Source organism: Triturus cristatus, chromosome 2_2 (genome assembly GCF_964204655.1).
Source record: "Triturus cristatus chromosome 2_2, aTriCri1.1, whole genome shotgun sequence".
Classification (NCBI taxonomy): Eukaryota; Metazoa; Chordata; class Amphibia; order Caudata; family Salamandridae; genus Triturus; species Triturus cristatus.
In genome coordinates this window covers 1152376429-1152393180 of record NC_140582.1, presented here as the reverse complement: position 1 = coordinate 1152393180, position 16752 = coordinate 1152376429, and the positions used below count along the sequence as shown (strand labels likewise).

At 45.8% G+C, this 16752-nt stretch overlaps 1 protein-coding gene across 1 annotated transcript in view; it reads left to right on the top strand.

Moving 5' to 3' along the window:
• DNAAF9 (dynein axonemal assembly factor 9) overlaps window positions 1–16752 on the top strand; it is a 1049036-nt gene that overhangs the window by 638784 nt on the left and 393500 nt on the right. The window contains exon 24 of the mRNA XM_085642690.1: window positions 13232–13333. Within this exon, the coding sequence (XP_085498816.1) occupies window positions 13232–13333 (102 nt within the window). The remainder of the gene's footprint in view (window positions 1–13231; window positions 13334–16752) is intronic.

The following is a 16752-nucleotide window of genomic DNA, read 5'->3' as shown; positions in this document are numbered from 1 at the left end:
GCAAAATCTAGGGGTCTACTCTCTGTACTTTCTCATACCGAAGAAAGACGAGACCCTACGGCCCATTCTAGACCTCCGGCCTCTAAATGCATACATCCATTCAGACCATTTTCATATGGTAACTCTGCAGCAAGTCCTCCCACTCCTCCGTCAGGGCGACTTTCTCACTACACTGGACCTGAAAGACGCATACTTTCATATCCCAATACACCCTGCTCACAGAAAGTACCTCCGATTTGTGGTGGACGGCAAACATTATCAGTTCAAGGTTCTCCCCTTCGGGGTCACAACCGCACCACGGGTGTTTACCAAATGCCTGGCAGTAGTGGCAGCACACCTCCGAAGACAAAACATTCACGTCTTCCCCTACCTGGACGACTGGCTCATAAAAGCCGCGTCCTACCACCAGTGTGTACAAAATACAAACACTACCATACAACTACTTCACCAGCTAGGCTTTACGGTGAATCACCAAAAGTCCCACTTGATACCGTCTCACACAAAGCAATACCTCGGTGCCACTATAGACACCTCAAAAGCTATAGCCTATCCCAACTCAGCCAGGATCGCAAGCATGCAAGCCCTGCGCCAAAAGTTCCTTCTTCAGCACTCTCTCCCAGCAAGAGTGTTCATGAAACTAATAGGGATGATGGCATCTTGCATTTTCATAGTGCCACATGCAAGACTTCACTTGCGTCCACTCCAAGAGTGCCTAGCACGCCAGTGGAACCAGGCCCAGGGTCAGCTGACGGATCTGGTGTTGGTGGACGGCCGCACTCATCGATCTCTGCAGTGGTGGAACACCACAAACCTTTCCAAAGGGCGACCGTTCCTGGACCCGGTTCCTCAGGTGATTCTCACAACAGACGCATCGCTCTCCGGCTGGGGAGCGCATCTATTACACCTCATAGTGCAAGGTCTATGGACGCCACAACAGAGGTTACTCCACATCAACCATCTGGAGTTATTGGCGATCTTTCTAGCCCTGAAATCGTTTCAGAAACAAATTTCAGCCAAAGCAGTCCTAGTTCCCACAGACAATATGACTGCAATGTATTATATTCAAAAACAGGGGGGACACATTCTCCCCAGTTCTCCCGCTTAGCCCAGAGCATATGGAGATGGGCAATTCCACAAAAAATCTTTCTCCTGGCACAACACGTCCCAGGCATACAAAACACCATGGCAGATCTGCTCAGCAGACAAACGCAGCAAATGCACGAATGGGAACTGCATCCACAAGTTCTTCACCCATTCTTCCACAAGTGGGGGCATCCTCAGATAGGCCTCTTCGCCACCCACGAAAACAAAAAATGCCCAAGCTTTGCCGCCAGATACCCACACCCATTGTCCAAAGGCAATGCGATATGGATGAACTGGTCAGGCAAATTTGCATACGCCTTTCCACCTTTCCCGCTAATTCCATTAGTGGTAAGGAAGCTACAACAGCACTCCCTCACACTCATTCTGGTAGCTCCAACATGGGCCAGGCAGCCGTGGTACACCACACTACTACAGCTCTCAGTAGTACCACACCAAAAGCTGCACCTGTCCCCATGCCTCCTAACCCAGAACCATGGAGAAATCAGGCACCCGGACCCAGCTCAGCTCAACCTAGCGATCTGGCTCCTGAAATCTTAGAATTTGGATACCTTAACCTTCCCCCTGATTGCATGAACATTATCAGGGAAGCCAGACATCCTACCACTCGAGCGTGCTATGCCGCAAAGTGGAAGAGATTTGTTGTTTACTGCCGTAACAATACAATTGACCCCTTAGATGCATCCATACAGCACATCATATGCTATCTGCTCCATCTTCAAAGGTGTAACCTGGCATATTCATCTATACGTTTACACCTAGCAGCAATTGCTGCTTATCCACAAAACAGACAGCATTTATCACTGTTCAGAGTGCCTGCTATTAAAGCCTTTATGGAAGGTCTTAAAAAAGTAATTCCACCCAGGGCTCCACCTTCCCCGGTATGGAATCTAAACGTAGTTCTTACAAGACTAATGGGTCCGCCTTTCGAACCGATGCATACATGTGAACTACAGTTCCTCACTTGGAAAACAGCTTTCCTCGTAGCTATCACTTCCCTTAGAAGGGTTAGTGAGATACAAGCGTTCACTATACAGGAACCCTTTTTACAGATACATCACAGCAAAGTGATACTTCGCACAAATCCAAAATTTCTGCCCAAGGTCATTTTCCCCTTCCATCTTAATCAATCGGTGGAATTACCGGTTTTTTTCTCGCAACCTCAATATGTTGCGGAAAGGGCTCTACATACACTCGATGTTAAAAGGGCTTTACTGTACTACATACAAAGAACGCAACCTTTCAGAAAGACTAAACAGTTGTTTGTCTCCTTCTCTCCACCGCATAAAGGCAACCCCATCTCAAAATCAGGGATAGCTAGGTGGATTGTAAAGTGCATACAAATTTGCTATCAAAAAGCAATAAGAACATTATCTGTTCCACCTAAAGCCCACTCTACAAGAAAGATAGGGGCTTCTATGGCTTTTCTAGGGAACATACCCTTAGATGACATCTGCAAAGCAGCCACATGGTCAACACCGCACACCTTCACAAAACATTACTGTGTAGACGTGCACTCCAAACAACAAGCTAGTGTGGGCCAGGCTGTACTAAAGACACTATTTCAAACCACTGCAACGGATACCGGTGGTCGCCGCTAAGGTTGGGTACTGCTATATAATCTATGCAAAAGTGTATAATCTGCAGCTCATATGCCTCGAACGGAATATGCTACTTACCAGTATGCATCTGTTCTTGGCATGTAGAGCTGCAGATCTATACACGACCACCCGCCTCCCCGGCTACCTGTATCCGTTCCAGACTATCTTATTTAGATACAACACACATGGGTTTCTTCACTATTATCACTACGCTCCATCTTTTCCCTGCTGGCAAAAAGCAATCTGAGGATGGAGCCGAAGCCCATGCGCAGTACGGACCGAAGGAGGAGTCACCGAACTCGTGACTTCCAAAGACTGTCCAAGAAGAAAAACAAACTGCAAACATCCGGGCCCAACACCAGATGGCGATCTATGCAAAAGTGTATAGATCTGCAGCTCTACATGCCAAGAACAGATGCATACTGGTAAGTAGCATATTCCTTCCTCACCAACCCTCCCATCTTCCCCGATCTGTGATTGGACTAAATCCATTAAAAAGATCACAAGTCTAAAAATCTGCACATTGGTCACAATAGATTTGTTATTGGGGCTGTGCGTATGGGGTCACGAAACTGATGTCAGCGAGTAAGAGTGGTGCCTATATTGCCTCCACACATCATTTTGAGAGCTGAACAGCATTAGTGGCAAGAAGCATGGCGCTAAATACTGGTGCACAGAGGTACTGCTGAAAGGTTTTCTCATGTAGTCTGATGCCTGAGGAATATTCAAAAGGGAGGAATCTGCAGCTAGATACTCTGTACCAGAAAGAGCTTTACCAAAGGTAAGTAACTTGGTTGTTGTAGGAAGCTGGATTTCTGTCGCAGTAACCCCCCCCCCCCTCCCCCCACACACACTTTTTGCCACATTTTTGATGCACTTTGACTTGATGGTCCCTGGGTCGTTGCCAATCAGGTTCATAGGGCTTGTGTTTTTTCCCAAAACTGTGTCTCTCTCTCTCTCTCTCTCTGTGTCTCTCTCTTTCTCTGTGTCTCTCTCTCTCTGTATCTCTCTCTCTCTCTCTCTCTCGTCCCCCCCCCCCCTCCCCCCCAGCGAGGGTACAGTTGCATAGGCACTGTACCCCTACAGTGTTTAAGTCCATTCTAGACATTGTGAGTGCAGTAAAGCCATAAAGAGCATATGGTCTGGAAGTTTGTCACTACAAACTCCAAAGCACGATAGTGGATTTACTGAATTCTTCTCAGCATAATAAACCCACACTGATGCCAGTGTGGGATTTATTATACAATGCACTCAGAGATCATCTTAGAGATGCCCCCTGAAAAACGACCAGCCTCTGGTGGATTCCCTGACTGGTACACACCAGCCTGGCACCACGTGACATGTTTCTGGATCCCTGGGGTGGGAGCTTTCGCACCCTGAGCCCAGAAACAAAGCCTTTCCTGGACGTAGGTGGTCACACCTCCACCAGGCCAAGGAGAGCCATCTGTGCCAGGGGAGCTTCAAAGGCCTTGCCGCCTTTGTAAGGCAACCCCCAGCCTCTCCTGCTATCAGGCGCAGGCCCCCTTCCTGTCTCCCCTCCTTTTCGGCTGGAAGACAGGCCGTAAACATTAGCACAGTACAGAAGATGTGCCCACCTCTGCCAACCTCACCCCTCAGGTGGGGAAGGAGAGATAAAGCCCACTCTTCAGTGCCCGCCATCTTGCAGATGGCAGGAATGAATGAATGAATGAAAATTAATTTATATCACGCAAAACTCAGCCCAGTGGGCATCAAGGCGCCTAACATAATATATTGAGTAGCCCTGCAATGCTTAGTAATAGGCTTTCCTAAAAAACCAGGTCTTGAGAGCTCCCTTAAAGAGGGGCAAGGATGATAGGGCCTTGAGCTCGAAGGGGAGGGCATTCCACAGTCGAGGGGCCACTGATGCAAAGGCTCTACCTCCCCATCTTGTCTTTTTGGTGAGGGGGATGACAAGGAGGTTCTGTTGTGACGATCTGAGACATCTGCTGGGTACATAGTTAAAAAGCAGAGATCCCAGTCCATCGGTCGGTCCTGCTGTGAGAGCCTTATGGACTAGGCAAACAATTTTAAAAGAAATGCGTTGTTCAATGGGTAGCCAATGAGGATTCTTCCTGGCTAATGTGGCAGAGGCAGAGCAAGGAAGGTCAAGAACAAATCTCGCTGCTGCATTCTGTGTTACTTGCAGGCGAAGTACCAATCCCTTGTTAATCTCAGTGTATAGTGCATTGCAATAATCTAAGCGAGATCCAACCAATGCTACGACTGTTTGTTTTCTTGCCTGCGGAGATAAATAGTGAGCTATTCCGCGAAGGATGTTTAGAACTCCCCAGCAGGTAGCTACAGTTCTATTGATCTGTAGGTTCATGGCCAGCTCAGTGTCAAAGATGACCCCCATGTTCACAATGATGGCGGCCACCACTCACTCGACCAGGCGTCCCTGTCCTTTCCGAAAATCAGCACCTCAGTCTTGTCGCCATTCAACCTCAAGGAATTGAGGGTCATCCAGTCGGCAATCGACTGCATGCAACTCCTGAAACCGAACGCTGAGGCGCTGACAGACCGTGACAGGAACACCATGATCTGAGTGTCGTCTGCATACGACACTACCTCCATCCCCTGAGATCTTACTCGTCTAGCGAGTGGGGCCACATAGATGTTAAATAGAGCCGACCCTTGTGGCACCCCACATTGCAGAGACTTTACAGGGGAGAGGTATTTTCCCATTTTGACCCTCTGCTCTCTAAGGTCTAGAAAGGAGGATAGAAGGTTAAGGGCGGACCCCTCCACTCCCAACACCCTTAGTCGGGATGTTAAGACTGAGGGAGAAAGGGTGTCGAATGCAGCGGTCAGATCCAATAAGACCAGTATCGTGGTCTGACCTTTGTCTACATTCATCCTGATGTTGTTGGTCACAACAGTGAGTGCAGACTCTGTGCTATGTAATTTTCTGAAACCATGTTGAGTCTGATCAAGGAATCCAGAGGAGTCCAGGAATACAGACAAATGATGGTTCAGGTGCATCTCAAGCATTTTGGCTGGGGCAGGTAAAAGAGAAATAGGTCTAAAACTTTTTTAGCACTGTCGGATCCAGAGAGGGTTTCTTCAATAACGGCCTGACAATGGCCCTCTTCCAAGCCGAGGGAAATACACCGTGTTGTAAGGCACTATTCATAACCTCCAAGATGTGGGGAAGGAAGGTGTCCCTGCGTTCCTTCAGAGTTTTAAGCGGACATTGATCCAAGGGAGAGGAAGATTTCGTCCGGTTCAGCAGGAGGTTAAGATTTTCCAGAGTGATAGGAGGGAATTTGGTACGGGTCTTGTCAGGATCCTTTGACCATGTTTCTGAAATTGACAGATCCGTAGCTATATGTGTTCCCAGAAGTTTCTTCTGTATTTCCAATTGCATGGAAATGTCAACAATTTTCGTGTGAAAGAAACTTGAGATGTTGTCACAGAGCTCTTGAGAGCCTATTATAGGATCAGGTGTCTGTAATGAGCAGAGGGAATCTACGATTTTAAAAAGTTCCCTCGATGATGTCAAGGATGTAGTAATGTTGGAGAAGTAATCTTGTTTGGTTTTAATGACTGAAGTCTTGTAAATCTTTAGGGAGCTTTTGTACCGCTCTCTATCCTTAGTATCCCATGTCCTCCTCCACTGTCTTTCCTGTCTTCTACATCCTTGTCTCATCAGCCTAAGTTGCTCCCCAAACCACGGGGCAGAAGGTTTACGCCTCGCAGCATACCTAGGGGTGGCAGGAGCTAAAATATCCACAGCCCCATGAATGCAGTTGGCTAGTTCCCAGGCTGCCTTCTCTGGGTCTAAAGTCAGGAAAAAGGTTCCGAAAAACGGGGCCAGGGATTCATTAGAGATATTTTTGTAATTTCGCTTACATTCTCTTGCAGAAAACTCCTTCATGGGAAGCTCTATACCAGAGGCGGTAAGTACAATAGGAACTGCTAAGTGGTCAGTCCAAACTAGCTGTTCCGGTGGGCCTGTCATGATCCGGGAATCATTAGAAAAAATTGCGTCCAGAGTATGGCCTGCTCTATGTGTGGGTTCCCTGACCAACTGTTTGAAACCGCAAGCATCTAGAGGATCAATCAAGGATATAGTGTCTTTAGATGTAATGTCCTCTAGATGAAAGTTAAAGTCCCCTAATATGGTGAAGTGCGATTTGCCTGCGTATGGTTCTAATAATCTAAACAGGTCACTGCTGAACTGTGATCTCAGCCCAGGGGGCCTATACAACAGAATCCCAGAGAATGACGAGGATGGTGATGATGAGATACAGAAATGGAGGGCCTCAAAGGGGTCTGGTGGTTTTGACAGAGCATTAGTTCTACATGTGAGATGAGACCGATAAAGGATAGCTAGGCCGCCACCTCTACGTTTAACTCTGTCTAATCTCTGTAGAGCATAATTCTCTGGGATGGCTAGGAGGAGATCATGTCCCGATGTGTCTGTAGCCCAAGTTTCCGTAATGAACACCCATGCTGGATTCCTAGCTGTCACAAAATCGTGGAAGTAGATGTTATTTTTAATAATGGAACGGGCATTGATCAAATATCCTCTCTCAGCAGAGTCCTCATTAAACAATTGGCAAGGAGACTGAACATTGTTGTTAACTTCGGGGATAGTAGATATGTCAGGCCTACATGTATCACATAGAAATCCTTCCCGGAGAGCTTCCAGGGTATATCTATGGTGGCAGGAAAGCGAGCTAGGTTTCATAGCAAGCACCTCTTGGATGGTATATGAATGAGTTACCTTGGAGGGGAGCTCAAGAATCCCCTTACTCAGCCCGCCCTGCGGCCCGTCCTCGGCGCGGACGAGCGCAGATGGGCTGGACTCTGGCGCGACTCCGGAGCGCTCCGGCTGCACGGAAACGCTGCGCGCTACCGTCATGACCTTAAATAGATATGAAACACGCCCTCCTGACAACTAGAACGCAACCCAATATGGCGGCGGTATCCCGGCACAGTCTACCCCCCAAGAAGGTCCAGGATGTCCGGTCTACGAGCCGTGTGACCCGCGAAAATCGCGGTGAGTAGTGCAAATGTTTTTAATGTGCAAGTATGCGGAGAGGTGTCCTGATAAAAACAGAGAAAACAAACAAAGTAATAAAAAGAAAATCACAAAACGGGAGCCTTTTAAAACATCGCTAAAATAGCGAGAGCGAGCAATAGAGTAGCGCGAAGAGTAGTGGCACAGCTAAGAGCTAACCGTACCGTGTAGGGATTCCTCCTGCAAAAGTGAAGCCTTAAATACACATCAAGCACGCCCTCCTGACAACTAGAGCGCAACCCAATATGGCGGCGGTATCCCGGCACAGTCTACCCCCCAAGAAGGTCCAGGAAGTCCGGTCTATGAGCCGTGTGACCCACGAAAATCGCGGTGAGTAGTGCAAATGTTTTTAATGTGCAAGTATGCGGAGAGGTGTCCTGATAAAAACAGGGAAAACAAGCAAAGTAATAAAAAGAAAATCACAAAACGGGAGCCTTTTAAAACATCGCTAAAATAGCGAGAGCGAGCAATAGAGCAGCGCGAAGAGTAGTGGCACAGCTAAGAGCTAACCGTACCGTGTAACTCTCTAATCAGGATTAGGGATTATGCCCACTCCCCCACGTGGGGTGAGCACACCAAGGGTGTTTGGCTACTGACCTCTGGACCCTTAAAATGCCCCCTAAATACAGTATTTAGTGGGCAGCCCTGAATCAAGAAGACAGATTCCTGCAACCTAAGAAGAAGAAGGACCAAAGAAGACACCCAGCAGAGGAGACTGCAGAGAAGAAATGACTTGGCCCCAGCCCCACTCTGCAGTTTCCAGAGATCCTGCGCCAAAAGTCTCCTTGTCCCTCAACCAGCGACCTCCAGAACCCTGGGAGGACTGACTACCTTCAACAAAGACCGGATCTTCTGTGAACAGCAGCTCTGTTCAAAAGAAACTCCCAAGTCTCCCAAGACAGACTCAGAGCCTGCTGAGGGCAAAGAAACCCGATGCCTGGACCACCACTGCACCGGACACCTGCGGCCCGAGTCCAAGTGCCCCACCGGTCCCAGCAAGGTCCCCCATCGCTTCGGAGTCTACCGTGGTTTGACCCCTCCAGGACTCCCTGACGTTGCCTGCAGCCTCTGCACAGAGAGGAGTTGGTTTGTATGAAACCTTGAAAAACTGCAAATGTATAAAAACTGAATTAATTACCTTTTCTCTAGGAAATGTCCCAGTATGATATCTAGGCGTATCACGCTGAGTAGAAAAAGTAACTTAAAAAGTAATCTGAAAAGTAATGTACAAAGTAATCTCAAAAGTAACGGTAAAGTAATTTTAACTGTTGGCGTACCTGTAACCAAACCAATTGCATCCAACTCCATTTCAATTGCATTTCAACTGCAATATACCTGCAAAGTATTCTTACTTACCTGCACCCGGCCTGGCTTGGTTCTAGAAATAAAATAACTAAACAATATGTTCGAGGCATATGAGCTGCAGATTACAAACTATGCCTAGATCGCCATCTGGTGTTGGGCCCGGATGTTTGCACTTGTTTTTGTCCTGGAAAGTCTTTGGAAGTCACGAGATGTGTGACTCCTCCTTTGAATTATAGTGCGCATGAGCATCGGCTCCATCCTCAGATTGTTTTTTTTCCGCCATCAGGCTCGGATGTGTTTCTCGCGCTCCAGTTCGGAACCATTACCGAATTTACTTTCGACGCGCAATCCTTCACCCTTTTCGACGGTATTGTCTCGATTGCGTTTCCCAATCGACGCGACTCTCAACAGCTTCGAAGTCTTAGATTCCGGTCGTCGACGAAGGCCTTCGGGCCTACCTGGGCCTTATCATCTGGCTTATGGAAAGGAGGCCATTCAAGAAGTGTCCTCGATGTGGGTCGAAATTTCCCCACACCGATCTGCATGGGGTGTGCAACCTCTGCCTCTCACCGAAGCACGAGGCCAGAGACTGTCCAGCTTGCGCCTCTCTCCGCTCCAAGAAGACGATTCGGGACCGACGAGCTCGAAGAACCGTGGCTCGCTCGTCGTCTTCAATCCCAGACAACATCTTCCAAGAGGGCATCGACGTGCCAGAGCTGGGGCGGGTCGAAGAAGGCCTCGTCAGTGCCTCCGAAGCCGATGACTCTGACGTCAAGGACATCACTCCGGCACAGAGAGTCGTAAGTACAGACGTCGACCCGACCCTGAACCCCCCTCGACACCATCTAAAAAGGCTTCGGTCACACCTTCACCTTCGGGCCCAGTTGCACACCGAGAGACTGCTTTCCATGCCCCACCTCCGGGCCCGTTAAAGAAGCCTACTAAGCCTTCAGGTGACTTGGGCTCGAGTCAGCCTACCCTCGGTGCCGAAAAACATCCACAGGCTCCGAAAAAGAAGCAGTCCTCTTCCTCATCCACGCCGACCGCTGCTTCGACATCCAAGCACTCGGCGCCGAAGACTGGCACCGGCTCCTCGACACCCAAAACACACTCGGAGCCGACCAAAAAACTGCCACCAAAGGGCCCCGACGCCCATGCTTCCAAGCCGAAAAAGACCTCGGAACCGAGGAAACAACAGGTTCGATCGGCCACAGACACTGCAACACCTCACGGTTCCAAACCCAGAACCGCTACCGAGTCGGCGCCGAAAAAGCCTACGGAACCATCAGCACCGAAGGATCTGCCTCCCTCAGAAGAACTGTTTCGACCAGATCCTACCCAAAAAACTCTTGTAAAGGATCCTAAGACTGGTCACTTGATTCTTAGCTCCAACAAACGACCACTAGATACGCCTGCACCGGCTCCACCATCTAAAGAGAAAGACATTGCTACCTCTCCATTAAGGATCCCTTCTCCTCTTCCTCCTCCTCCTCCTCCACCCCCACCACACCGCTCTCCTACACCATCCCCTACTCCAGTAGATGATGATGATGATGATAACACCTTGGATGATGCAGGGGGAGGTGCGGACGATCAACCACCAGGGGACCCTAGTCCTACTGGCTCCCCAGACCCCTGGGATGATTATAGCATCGCAGACGTCCCCAACATCCCACAAGAGGACATCTACCCCCCCAGGCCTTCCCCCCCAAAAGGACACTATGGGCTTTAACCAGCTCCTCCACAGAGCTGCCCAGTACCACGGGGTTGACCTACACACAGACCCCGCGGAGGAGGATTTTCTCATGGACACTTTTGACACCACACAAAGGTCCACCTCAATTTTACCCATGCTTAAGTGGGTCATTAAGCATGCACCAGAGGTCTTTAAAGACCCGGTCAGGGCTCGTGTTATCAACCCTAGGATCGAAAAAAAGTATAAGGCCGCCTCTACTGATCCAGCCTACATTAAAGGCCCCGCACCACTAGACTCCCTTGTAGTCTCCAATGCGCGAAAAAATTCCCAATCATCAGGTGACGCACCACCACCAGATAAGGAGTCTAAACTCCTTGACGCCTCTGGCAAACGAACTGCATCACAGGTGGCAAACATATGGCACATTGCCAATACTCAAGCGCTGTTAGCTAGGTGCGACAGGGCACATTATGATGAGCTTGAGTCCATAATGCAGCACCTCCCAGACAGGTATAAAAATAGGGCCCATGAACTCATACAAGAAATTAAAACCATTACTAACACCTCCATCTGTTGTGCCTTAGATGTAGCAGATGCCACCTCAAGGGCAATAAACACCAGTGTCCTTTTGCGTAGGCATGCCTGGCTACGCATTTCAGATTTCAAACCTGAAGTCCAGAGTTCCATTCTCAGTCAGCCATTGGATGAGCAACGCCAATTTGGCCCTAATGTTGACGTATCCCTTGAAAAAAATGAAGAAGGATACAGACACAGCTAAATCTATGGGAGCCTTGCAGTCGCAAGCTCCCAGACGTTCCTTTTTGTCGCTCATCCTTCAGAAGCACCCCCAGACGCTACTCCTCGGATAGCCCCTCCACTTCTTACAAAGCTCCCACCTAATCCACCCTTACTAGAGGTTACCAAAGAGGTGGTTACAGGGGTAACAACAACAAAGGCAGAGGCAAAACCAACAACTCCCGCTCTGCCTCCACCCCCACCCAATGACTTCCCTTCACTTTCCCCAGACAATTCCACTCCAGTCGGGGGAAGACTCCAACAATTCCTTCCTGTATGAACCAACATCACCTCAGACAGGTGGGTGCAACACATAATTCAATCAGGTTACTGTCTCAAACTAACATCTACCCCCCCCAAACATGCCACCCAAACAGCGCCCAATGTCACAAGAACATTTGTTACTGCTATAGCAGGAAGTAATCTCCCTCCTACAAAAAAGTGCAATAGAACCAGTTCCCCTGCACCAACAAAACAAGGGAGTTTACTCCCTGTATTTTCTCATACAAAAGAAGGACGGCTCTCTAAGGCCTATTCTAGACCTCGGACCCCTAAACCTATACATACACTCAGACCATTTTCACATGGTCACACTCCAGCAGGTCCTTCCTCTGCTTTCACTGTGCAACTTCCTTGCTACCCTAGACCTCAAGGATGCCTATTTCCACATTCCCATTCATATCTCGTGACTTCCAAAGACTTTCCAGGACAAAAACAAGTGCAAACATCCGGGCCCAACACCAGATGGCGATCTATGCATAGTGTGTAGATCTGCAGCTCTACATGCCAAGAACAGCTGCATACTAGTAAGTAGCATTTACCTTTTTATACAAGCAAATTGGTCTGAGTTAAGTCTTTGAGTGTGTGACATCATTTCTTGCCTGAGTTTCTACAGTAAATGCTTAACACTCCAATGGAACCTTACTGCTCGCCCACGCTACCACAAAAAGAGTAAGGTATTATCTACTTTTACCTTTGCCTACCTTTGAGTTTCCACTGGACTCTGTGCACACTATACCTTACTTTGGTATATTATGTACAGAGCTAGCTGCCTACAGTTTTCCTTACTAAAACTTTGAGGTTGTCTCGGTTATGTTGATTGTCAAAATGATAAAACATGCACAAGAGATGGTATGAAAAGTTGCAAAATGTAATTTATCTTTACTTTTTATTGTCTCATGTATGGTGTACAAGTGATTGCCGTAACATAAGTTGTGAGAATGTAATGCTGAGTGATGTATAATTGTGCCTGCACTTTATTGCCTTGAACTACTAAACAAAATATTTAAAAAAACGAAGAAAGAGACCAGGCTAGTTGGTTTCAACATATATTTCCATAGACAAAGTGATTAGGAAGACTTTCTGTAAGTATCGTGGAAGATGCATCTGAAAGGTGATCTCTGCATTACCTAAACAATTATTTGAGTGCATCGCTGGGAAGTCGAAGATGATTAATTTTACACTGAATTAAAAGTTTGCACCACTCACTCTCATTTCCCACAACTGTTGTCTTCTCAGTAAGATAACTGTATGATCAACCAGCATGAATAGAGGATTATGACTTTACTTGGAAACTAAAAGGCCAAAAATATGTCACCTTTTCTTATTGTATTTTTTTTATATTTTAATATACTATGTTTTATATGAAACATTACTTATCTACAAAAGGACTCATTTCATTTTTAGGCACTGCAAGATGCAGAGACTGTTTGAGACAACGTCCTACCCTGTTGCTGAGAGATGGAATCATCAGAGGTTGATATCAGGACATCTACTAGAGCATGAAAGGTGAAAGGAACTCCTCATATAGTATTTTCGTAAAACATACAATTTAAGGAACATGATCATGCATGAGAAATCTTGTGATTGTATTTTTTATGTTCTTATTTTGTAATTTGTTTTTCATGAAGCCAGCCAATGTTACACATTTGCCAGGATGCAATAGCATTCACAACAGAAGATTAAGCATTGACAATCAATTCCCATGAAAAAAAGTTCCTAATGGAGAAAAATACTTTAATGTGATGAATAAGTCTGATCATGAATTTCACCTCACGGGCTCAAAGTAATACTAAGTAATAAAAGTAATACATTATTAGATTTAATTTCTCATCTTAGTTGTTTAACTCCCATATCTTTTAATCCCTCATTGAACACTGTTTGTGAGATAAAGAGAAAATATCACCACCAATCCTGCTTCTTATAAGGGATTTGCTACATTGCACTTAAAAAGGCTCATAGAGAGTTTCAGGCCTTTCCTTGTGCATCTTGTGGCTTTCAGGGGTTACTGGGCAATAACCCATGTGGAAATTGTTTACCACCTTTGTCGCAAATCCACCAATAATATTCATCCAATTTCAACAACTAAATCACTTCTTTTGAATATTTGAGTCTCAAGAATTTGCAACTCTGAGAGTCATCGCTTATAGTAGGAGGTTATAGTGCTTGGAAACAGATGCTGCATGATTCAGTAAATAGTATTCAGTTTTCATCTTGTGCCACATGCTATTATTTGTAAAGTAAAATAGGAGGTTTATTAGAACATAAAAATAGGAGGTACTAGCACCCTCCGAGACTGAGATACAGCCCAGATTGCTTTTATAGTGTTTTGACTTAGGTATTTAAATTGCATTGACTAGTGTAATTATATGGGATCGAGTTCGTAAGCTCTTAACAATATTTAGGATTTCCTGGAATTACTGCATTGTTTGCAAACCGTCTCAGTAAGTGGACCAGAGCAGCTGTAAGGATTAAATTATGCGATGTAGGAGCCGTGGCATGAAACATCTGACCCTTAGATTTCCTTGATCTGTGTATTTACACTAACCGAACACAGATATTCAGTTTCCTTTAAAGTGGGCCACAGATACTTTGACACAGAACCCTCCCACTTCAAACAGCAAGGGCCCTACCTTACTCAAAGTAAATAATACTTGGGAGACAATAATTTTACTGTTCAGTCCTAGAGAGCTTCTTCAATTTTAATAGTCTGTGTCTGCACTGTTAAGGAGCCAACAAGTATTGGTATTTTTAATTGCGATCAGCACCCGCTGTTACATCTACAGGAGATTTTCAAACTTTAAGGGCCCTTATCTTGAAAACGGTTGTCCATAGTCAATATTTTCTGGTTGTGTGTGTGTGGGGGGGGGGGGGGGGGGGGGTAATGGCTCCTCTCACTAGACACCAATCTATCAAGCTTTCCAAATGGGAACTGGATTTAAGAATTGGGGGCCAACTGCATTTTTGAGCTGTGATGTCTCCAGATCCATAAGGAAGGTAAAAACAGTTCATCCCTCAGGACTATCAGCCAGCTCCATCAGAACACAATTACAGGATTAATAATTAAATGTGTGTGTCTGTAGTTGGGAAGCAAGGAAACTGTCATACAAAGGTTACAGGGCAGGTCTGTGATTTGAAAGCTTACCAAAATGAGAAGATGAAAGTATCTCTGGAGATCCATAATCCATTCAATATTTGTATGTTGGTCTTTGTCTTTATAAAGTGTGGCTGGTCTGCAGCATTTTCCTGGCTCCTGGGAAGCTCATTCTATTGAGGTTTCATCCATATGGGTCATTAAATTAGCTGTCTCTTGGACAGATCTTATGGGCAGTTAAGAATCTTCTCTGCTACTTGCGTGACAGTCTAACTCCTCTTCTCCCATGCTAGTCTCAGAAATAAGGAGCTTTTGCAATGCACTGTTAATAACATATTCTTTTGAATTTGCAACTTCTGCTTCCAGCAGTACTGAAGGAGATGCATTCCCCCTGAGATTAAGTGACACTGTATTGACATTCTGTTATTAATTACTCAAACCGCTTTAGAGAATGGGCTAGTGTGGTGGAAAGAGTAGAATGCATGGGCTATCCCTCTCCCTTAGCAGACCGGTATACAACACAGGTAAGAAAACTCCTTTGTTGCATAATTTAAAGGACATTGATAATTATGCCTTGAAGGGACAGGATTTCATAGTTGGAAAAGAGTCCTCAATAACATACTCATGCTTTATCTCATCATATTTCAGAAGAGATTGAAGACTGTACGTGGCTTGTGTGTATACAGAATTCCAAGTCTCCTTCCTAGCAGATTAATGCCAAATCCTGATTCGTTGGTGACTTTCTTTTGAGCTAGATACGTTGTCTTGTCTGTCATGAGACATTGCAGCATATAAACATTCAACTACATGTAATGACTTCGAAAAATGTCTTAATAGCTTGGACCTGATGGTCTAGAAGTCTCATTTTTCCCATTTCCACCTGTTTAAATTGTACCATTGGCCCATTTACTGGTGTGTTTCACCATGGCACATTCAGCCTTTATCCTATTATGGAATGAAAAACGTTCCAACAAGGTAGGTGTTGGTCATCAATATTTACATTTTCCTGACTCTTGCCTTTCACTGTCAAGTGTAACATCACTGAAAAAGAAAGTAACCAGTATTGCAATTAATTATCAACACGCCCTGGTTATTACAAGAGATTTCAACATGAATTCAATGGGGAGTGGGTAATCGTGGACTGTTCTGCAATGAATTAAATGAGTTCTGTAACACCCCACCTACTTCCGTTAATCATCAGAGAGTTACTAGCATAGAGGAATTCCTGACCTATCTACATAGCATTAATTTTCATTCATTAAATGGTAGGCTTCCAATTGACAGCCCCATCAAATTTCAGTCATAGGTCCTGTGGAAGATATGTTCTTGATTGTTCTTTTGTATCCCTTGTCCATTTTCGCCTTCTTTCCTGATGTTAGTACTTGTAAAGATTTGAAAATGACGATTAGCCACAACTCTATGATTCCAATGCCCTGCTCAATAGGGAGGTGTGTATTTTAGAGAAGGAACTAAATCAGTCATTTTGTGGTAGGATAGTGTTTCTTTACTTTTGGAGTGATGGATGCTATCACTTTTTAACAAGTTCTTTGAGAATAAGTCTATGGATCTATGGAACCCGGCTTATATATGCTTCTTAGGGGAAGCAAGGTGGTGAGAGTTTTAAGTTATTACTGTTATCAAGCGCAAGAGACAATCATCGCCCACGTTATACCCATTGGTGAGTGCTGATATACACCTATTCTGAATAAGCAAAAATAGGAGCTTCATCTTCGTCTAAGACCATGAAATAGTAATCCAGACTCCGCACAAGAGTTTGCATGATGTAAGAAAACCCTTAGGAAGGGCAATCCATCAGGCAAAAAACATTGTGGGA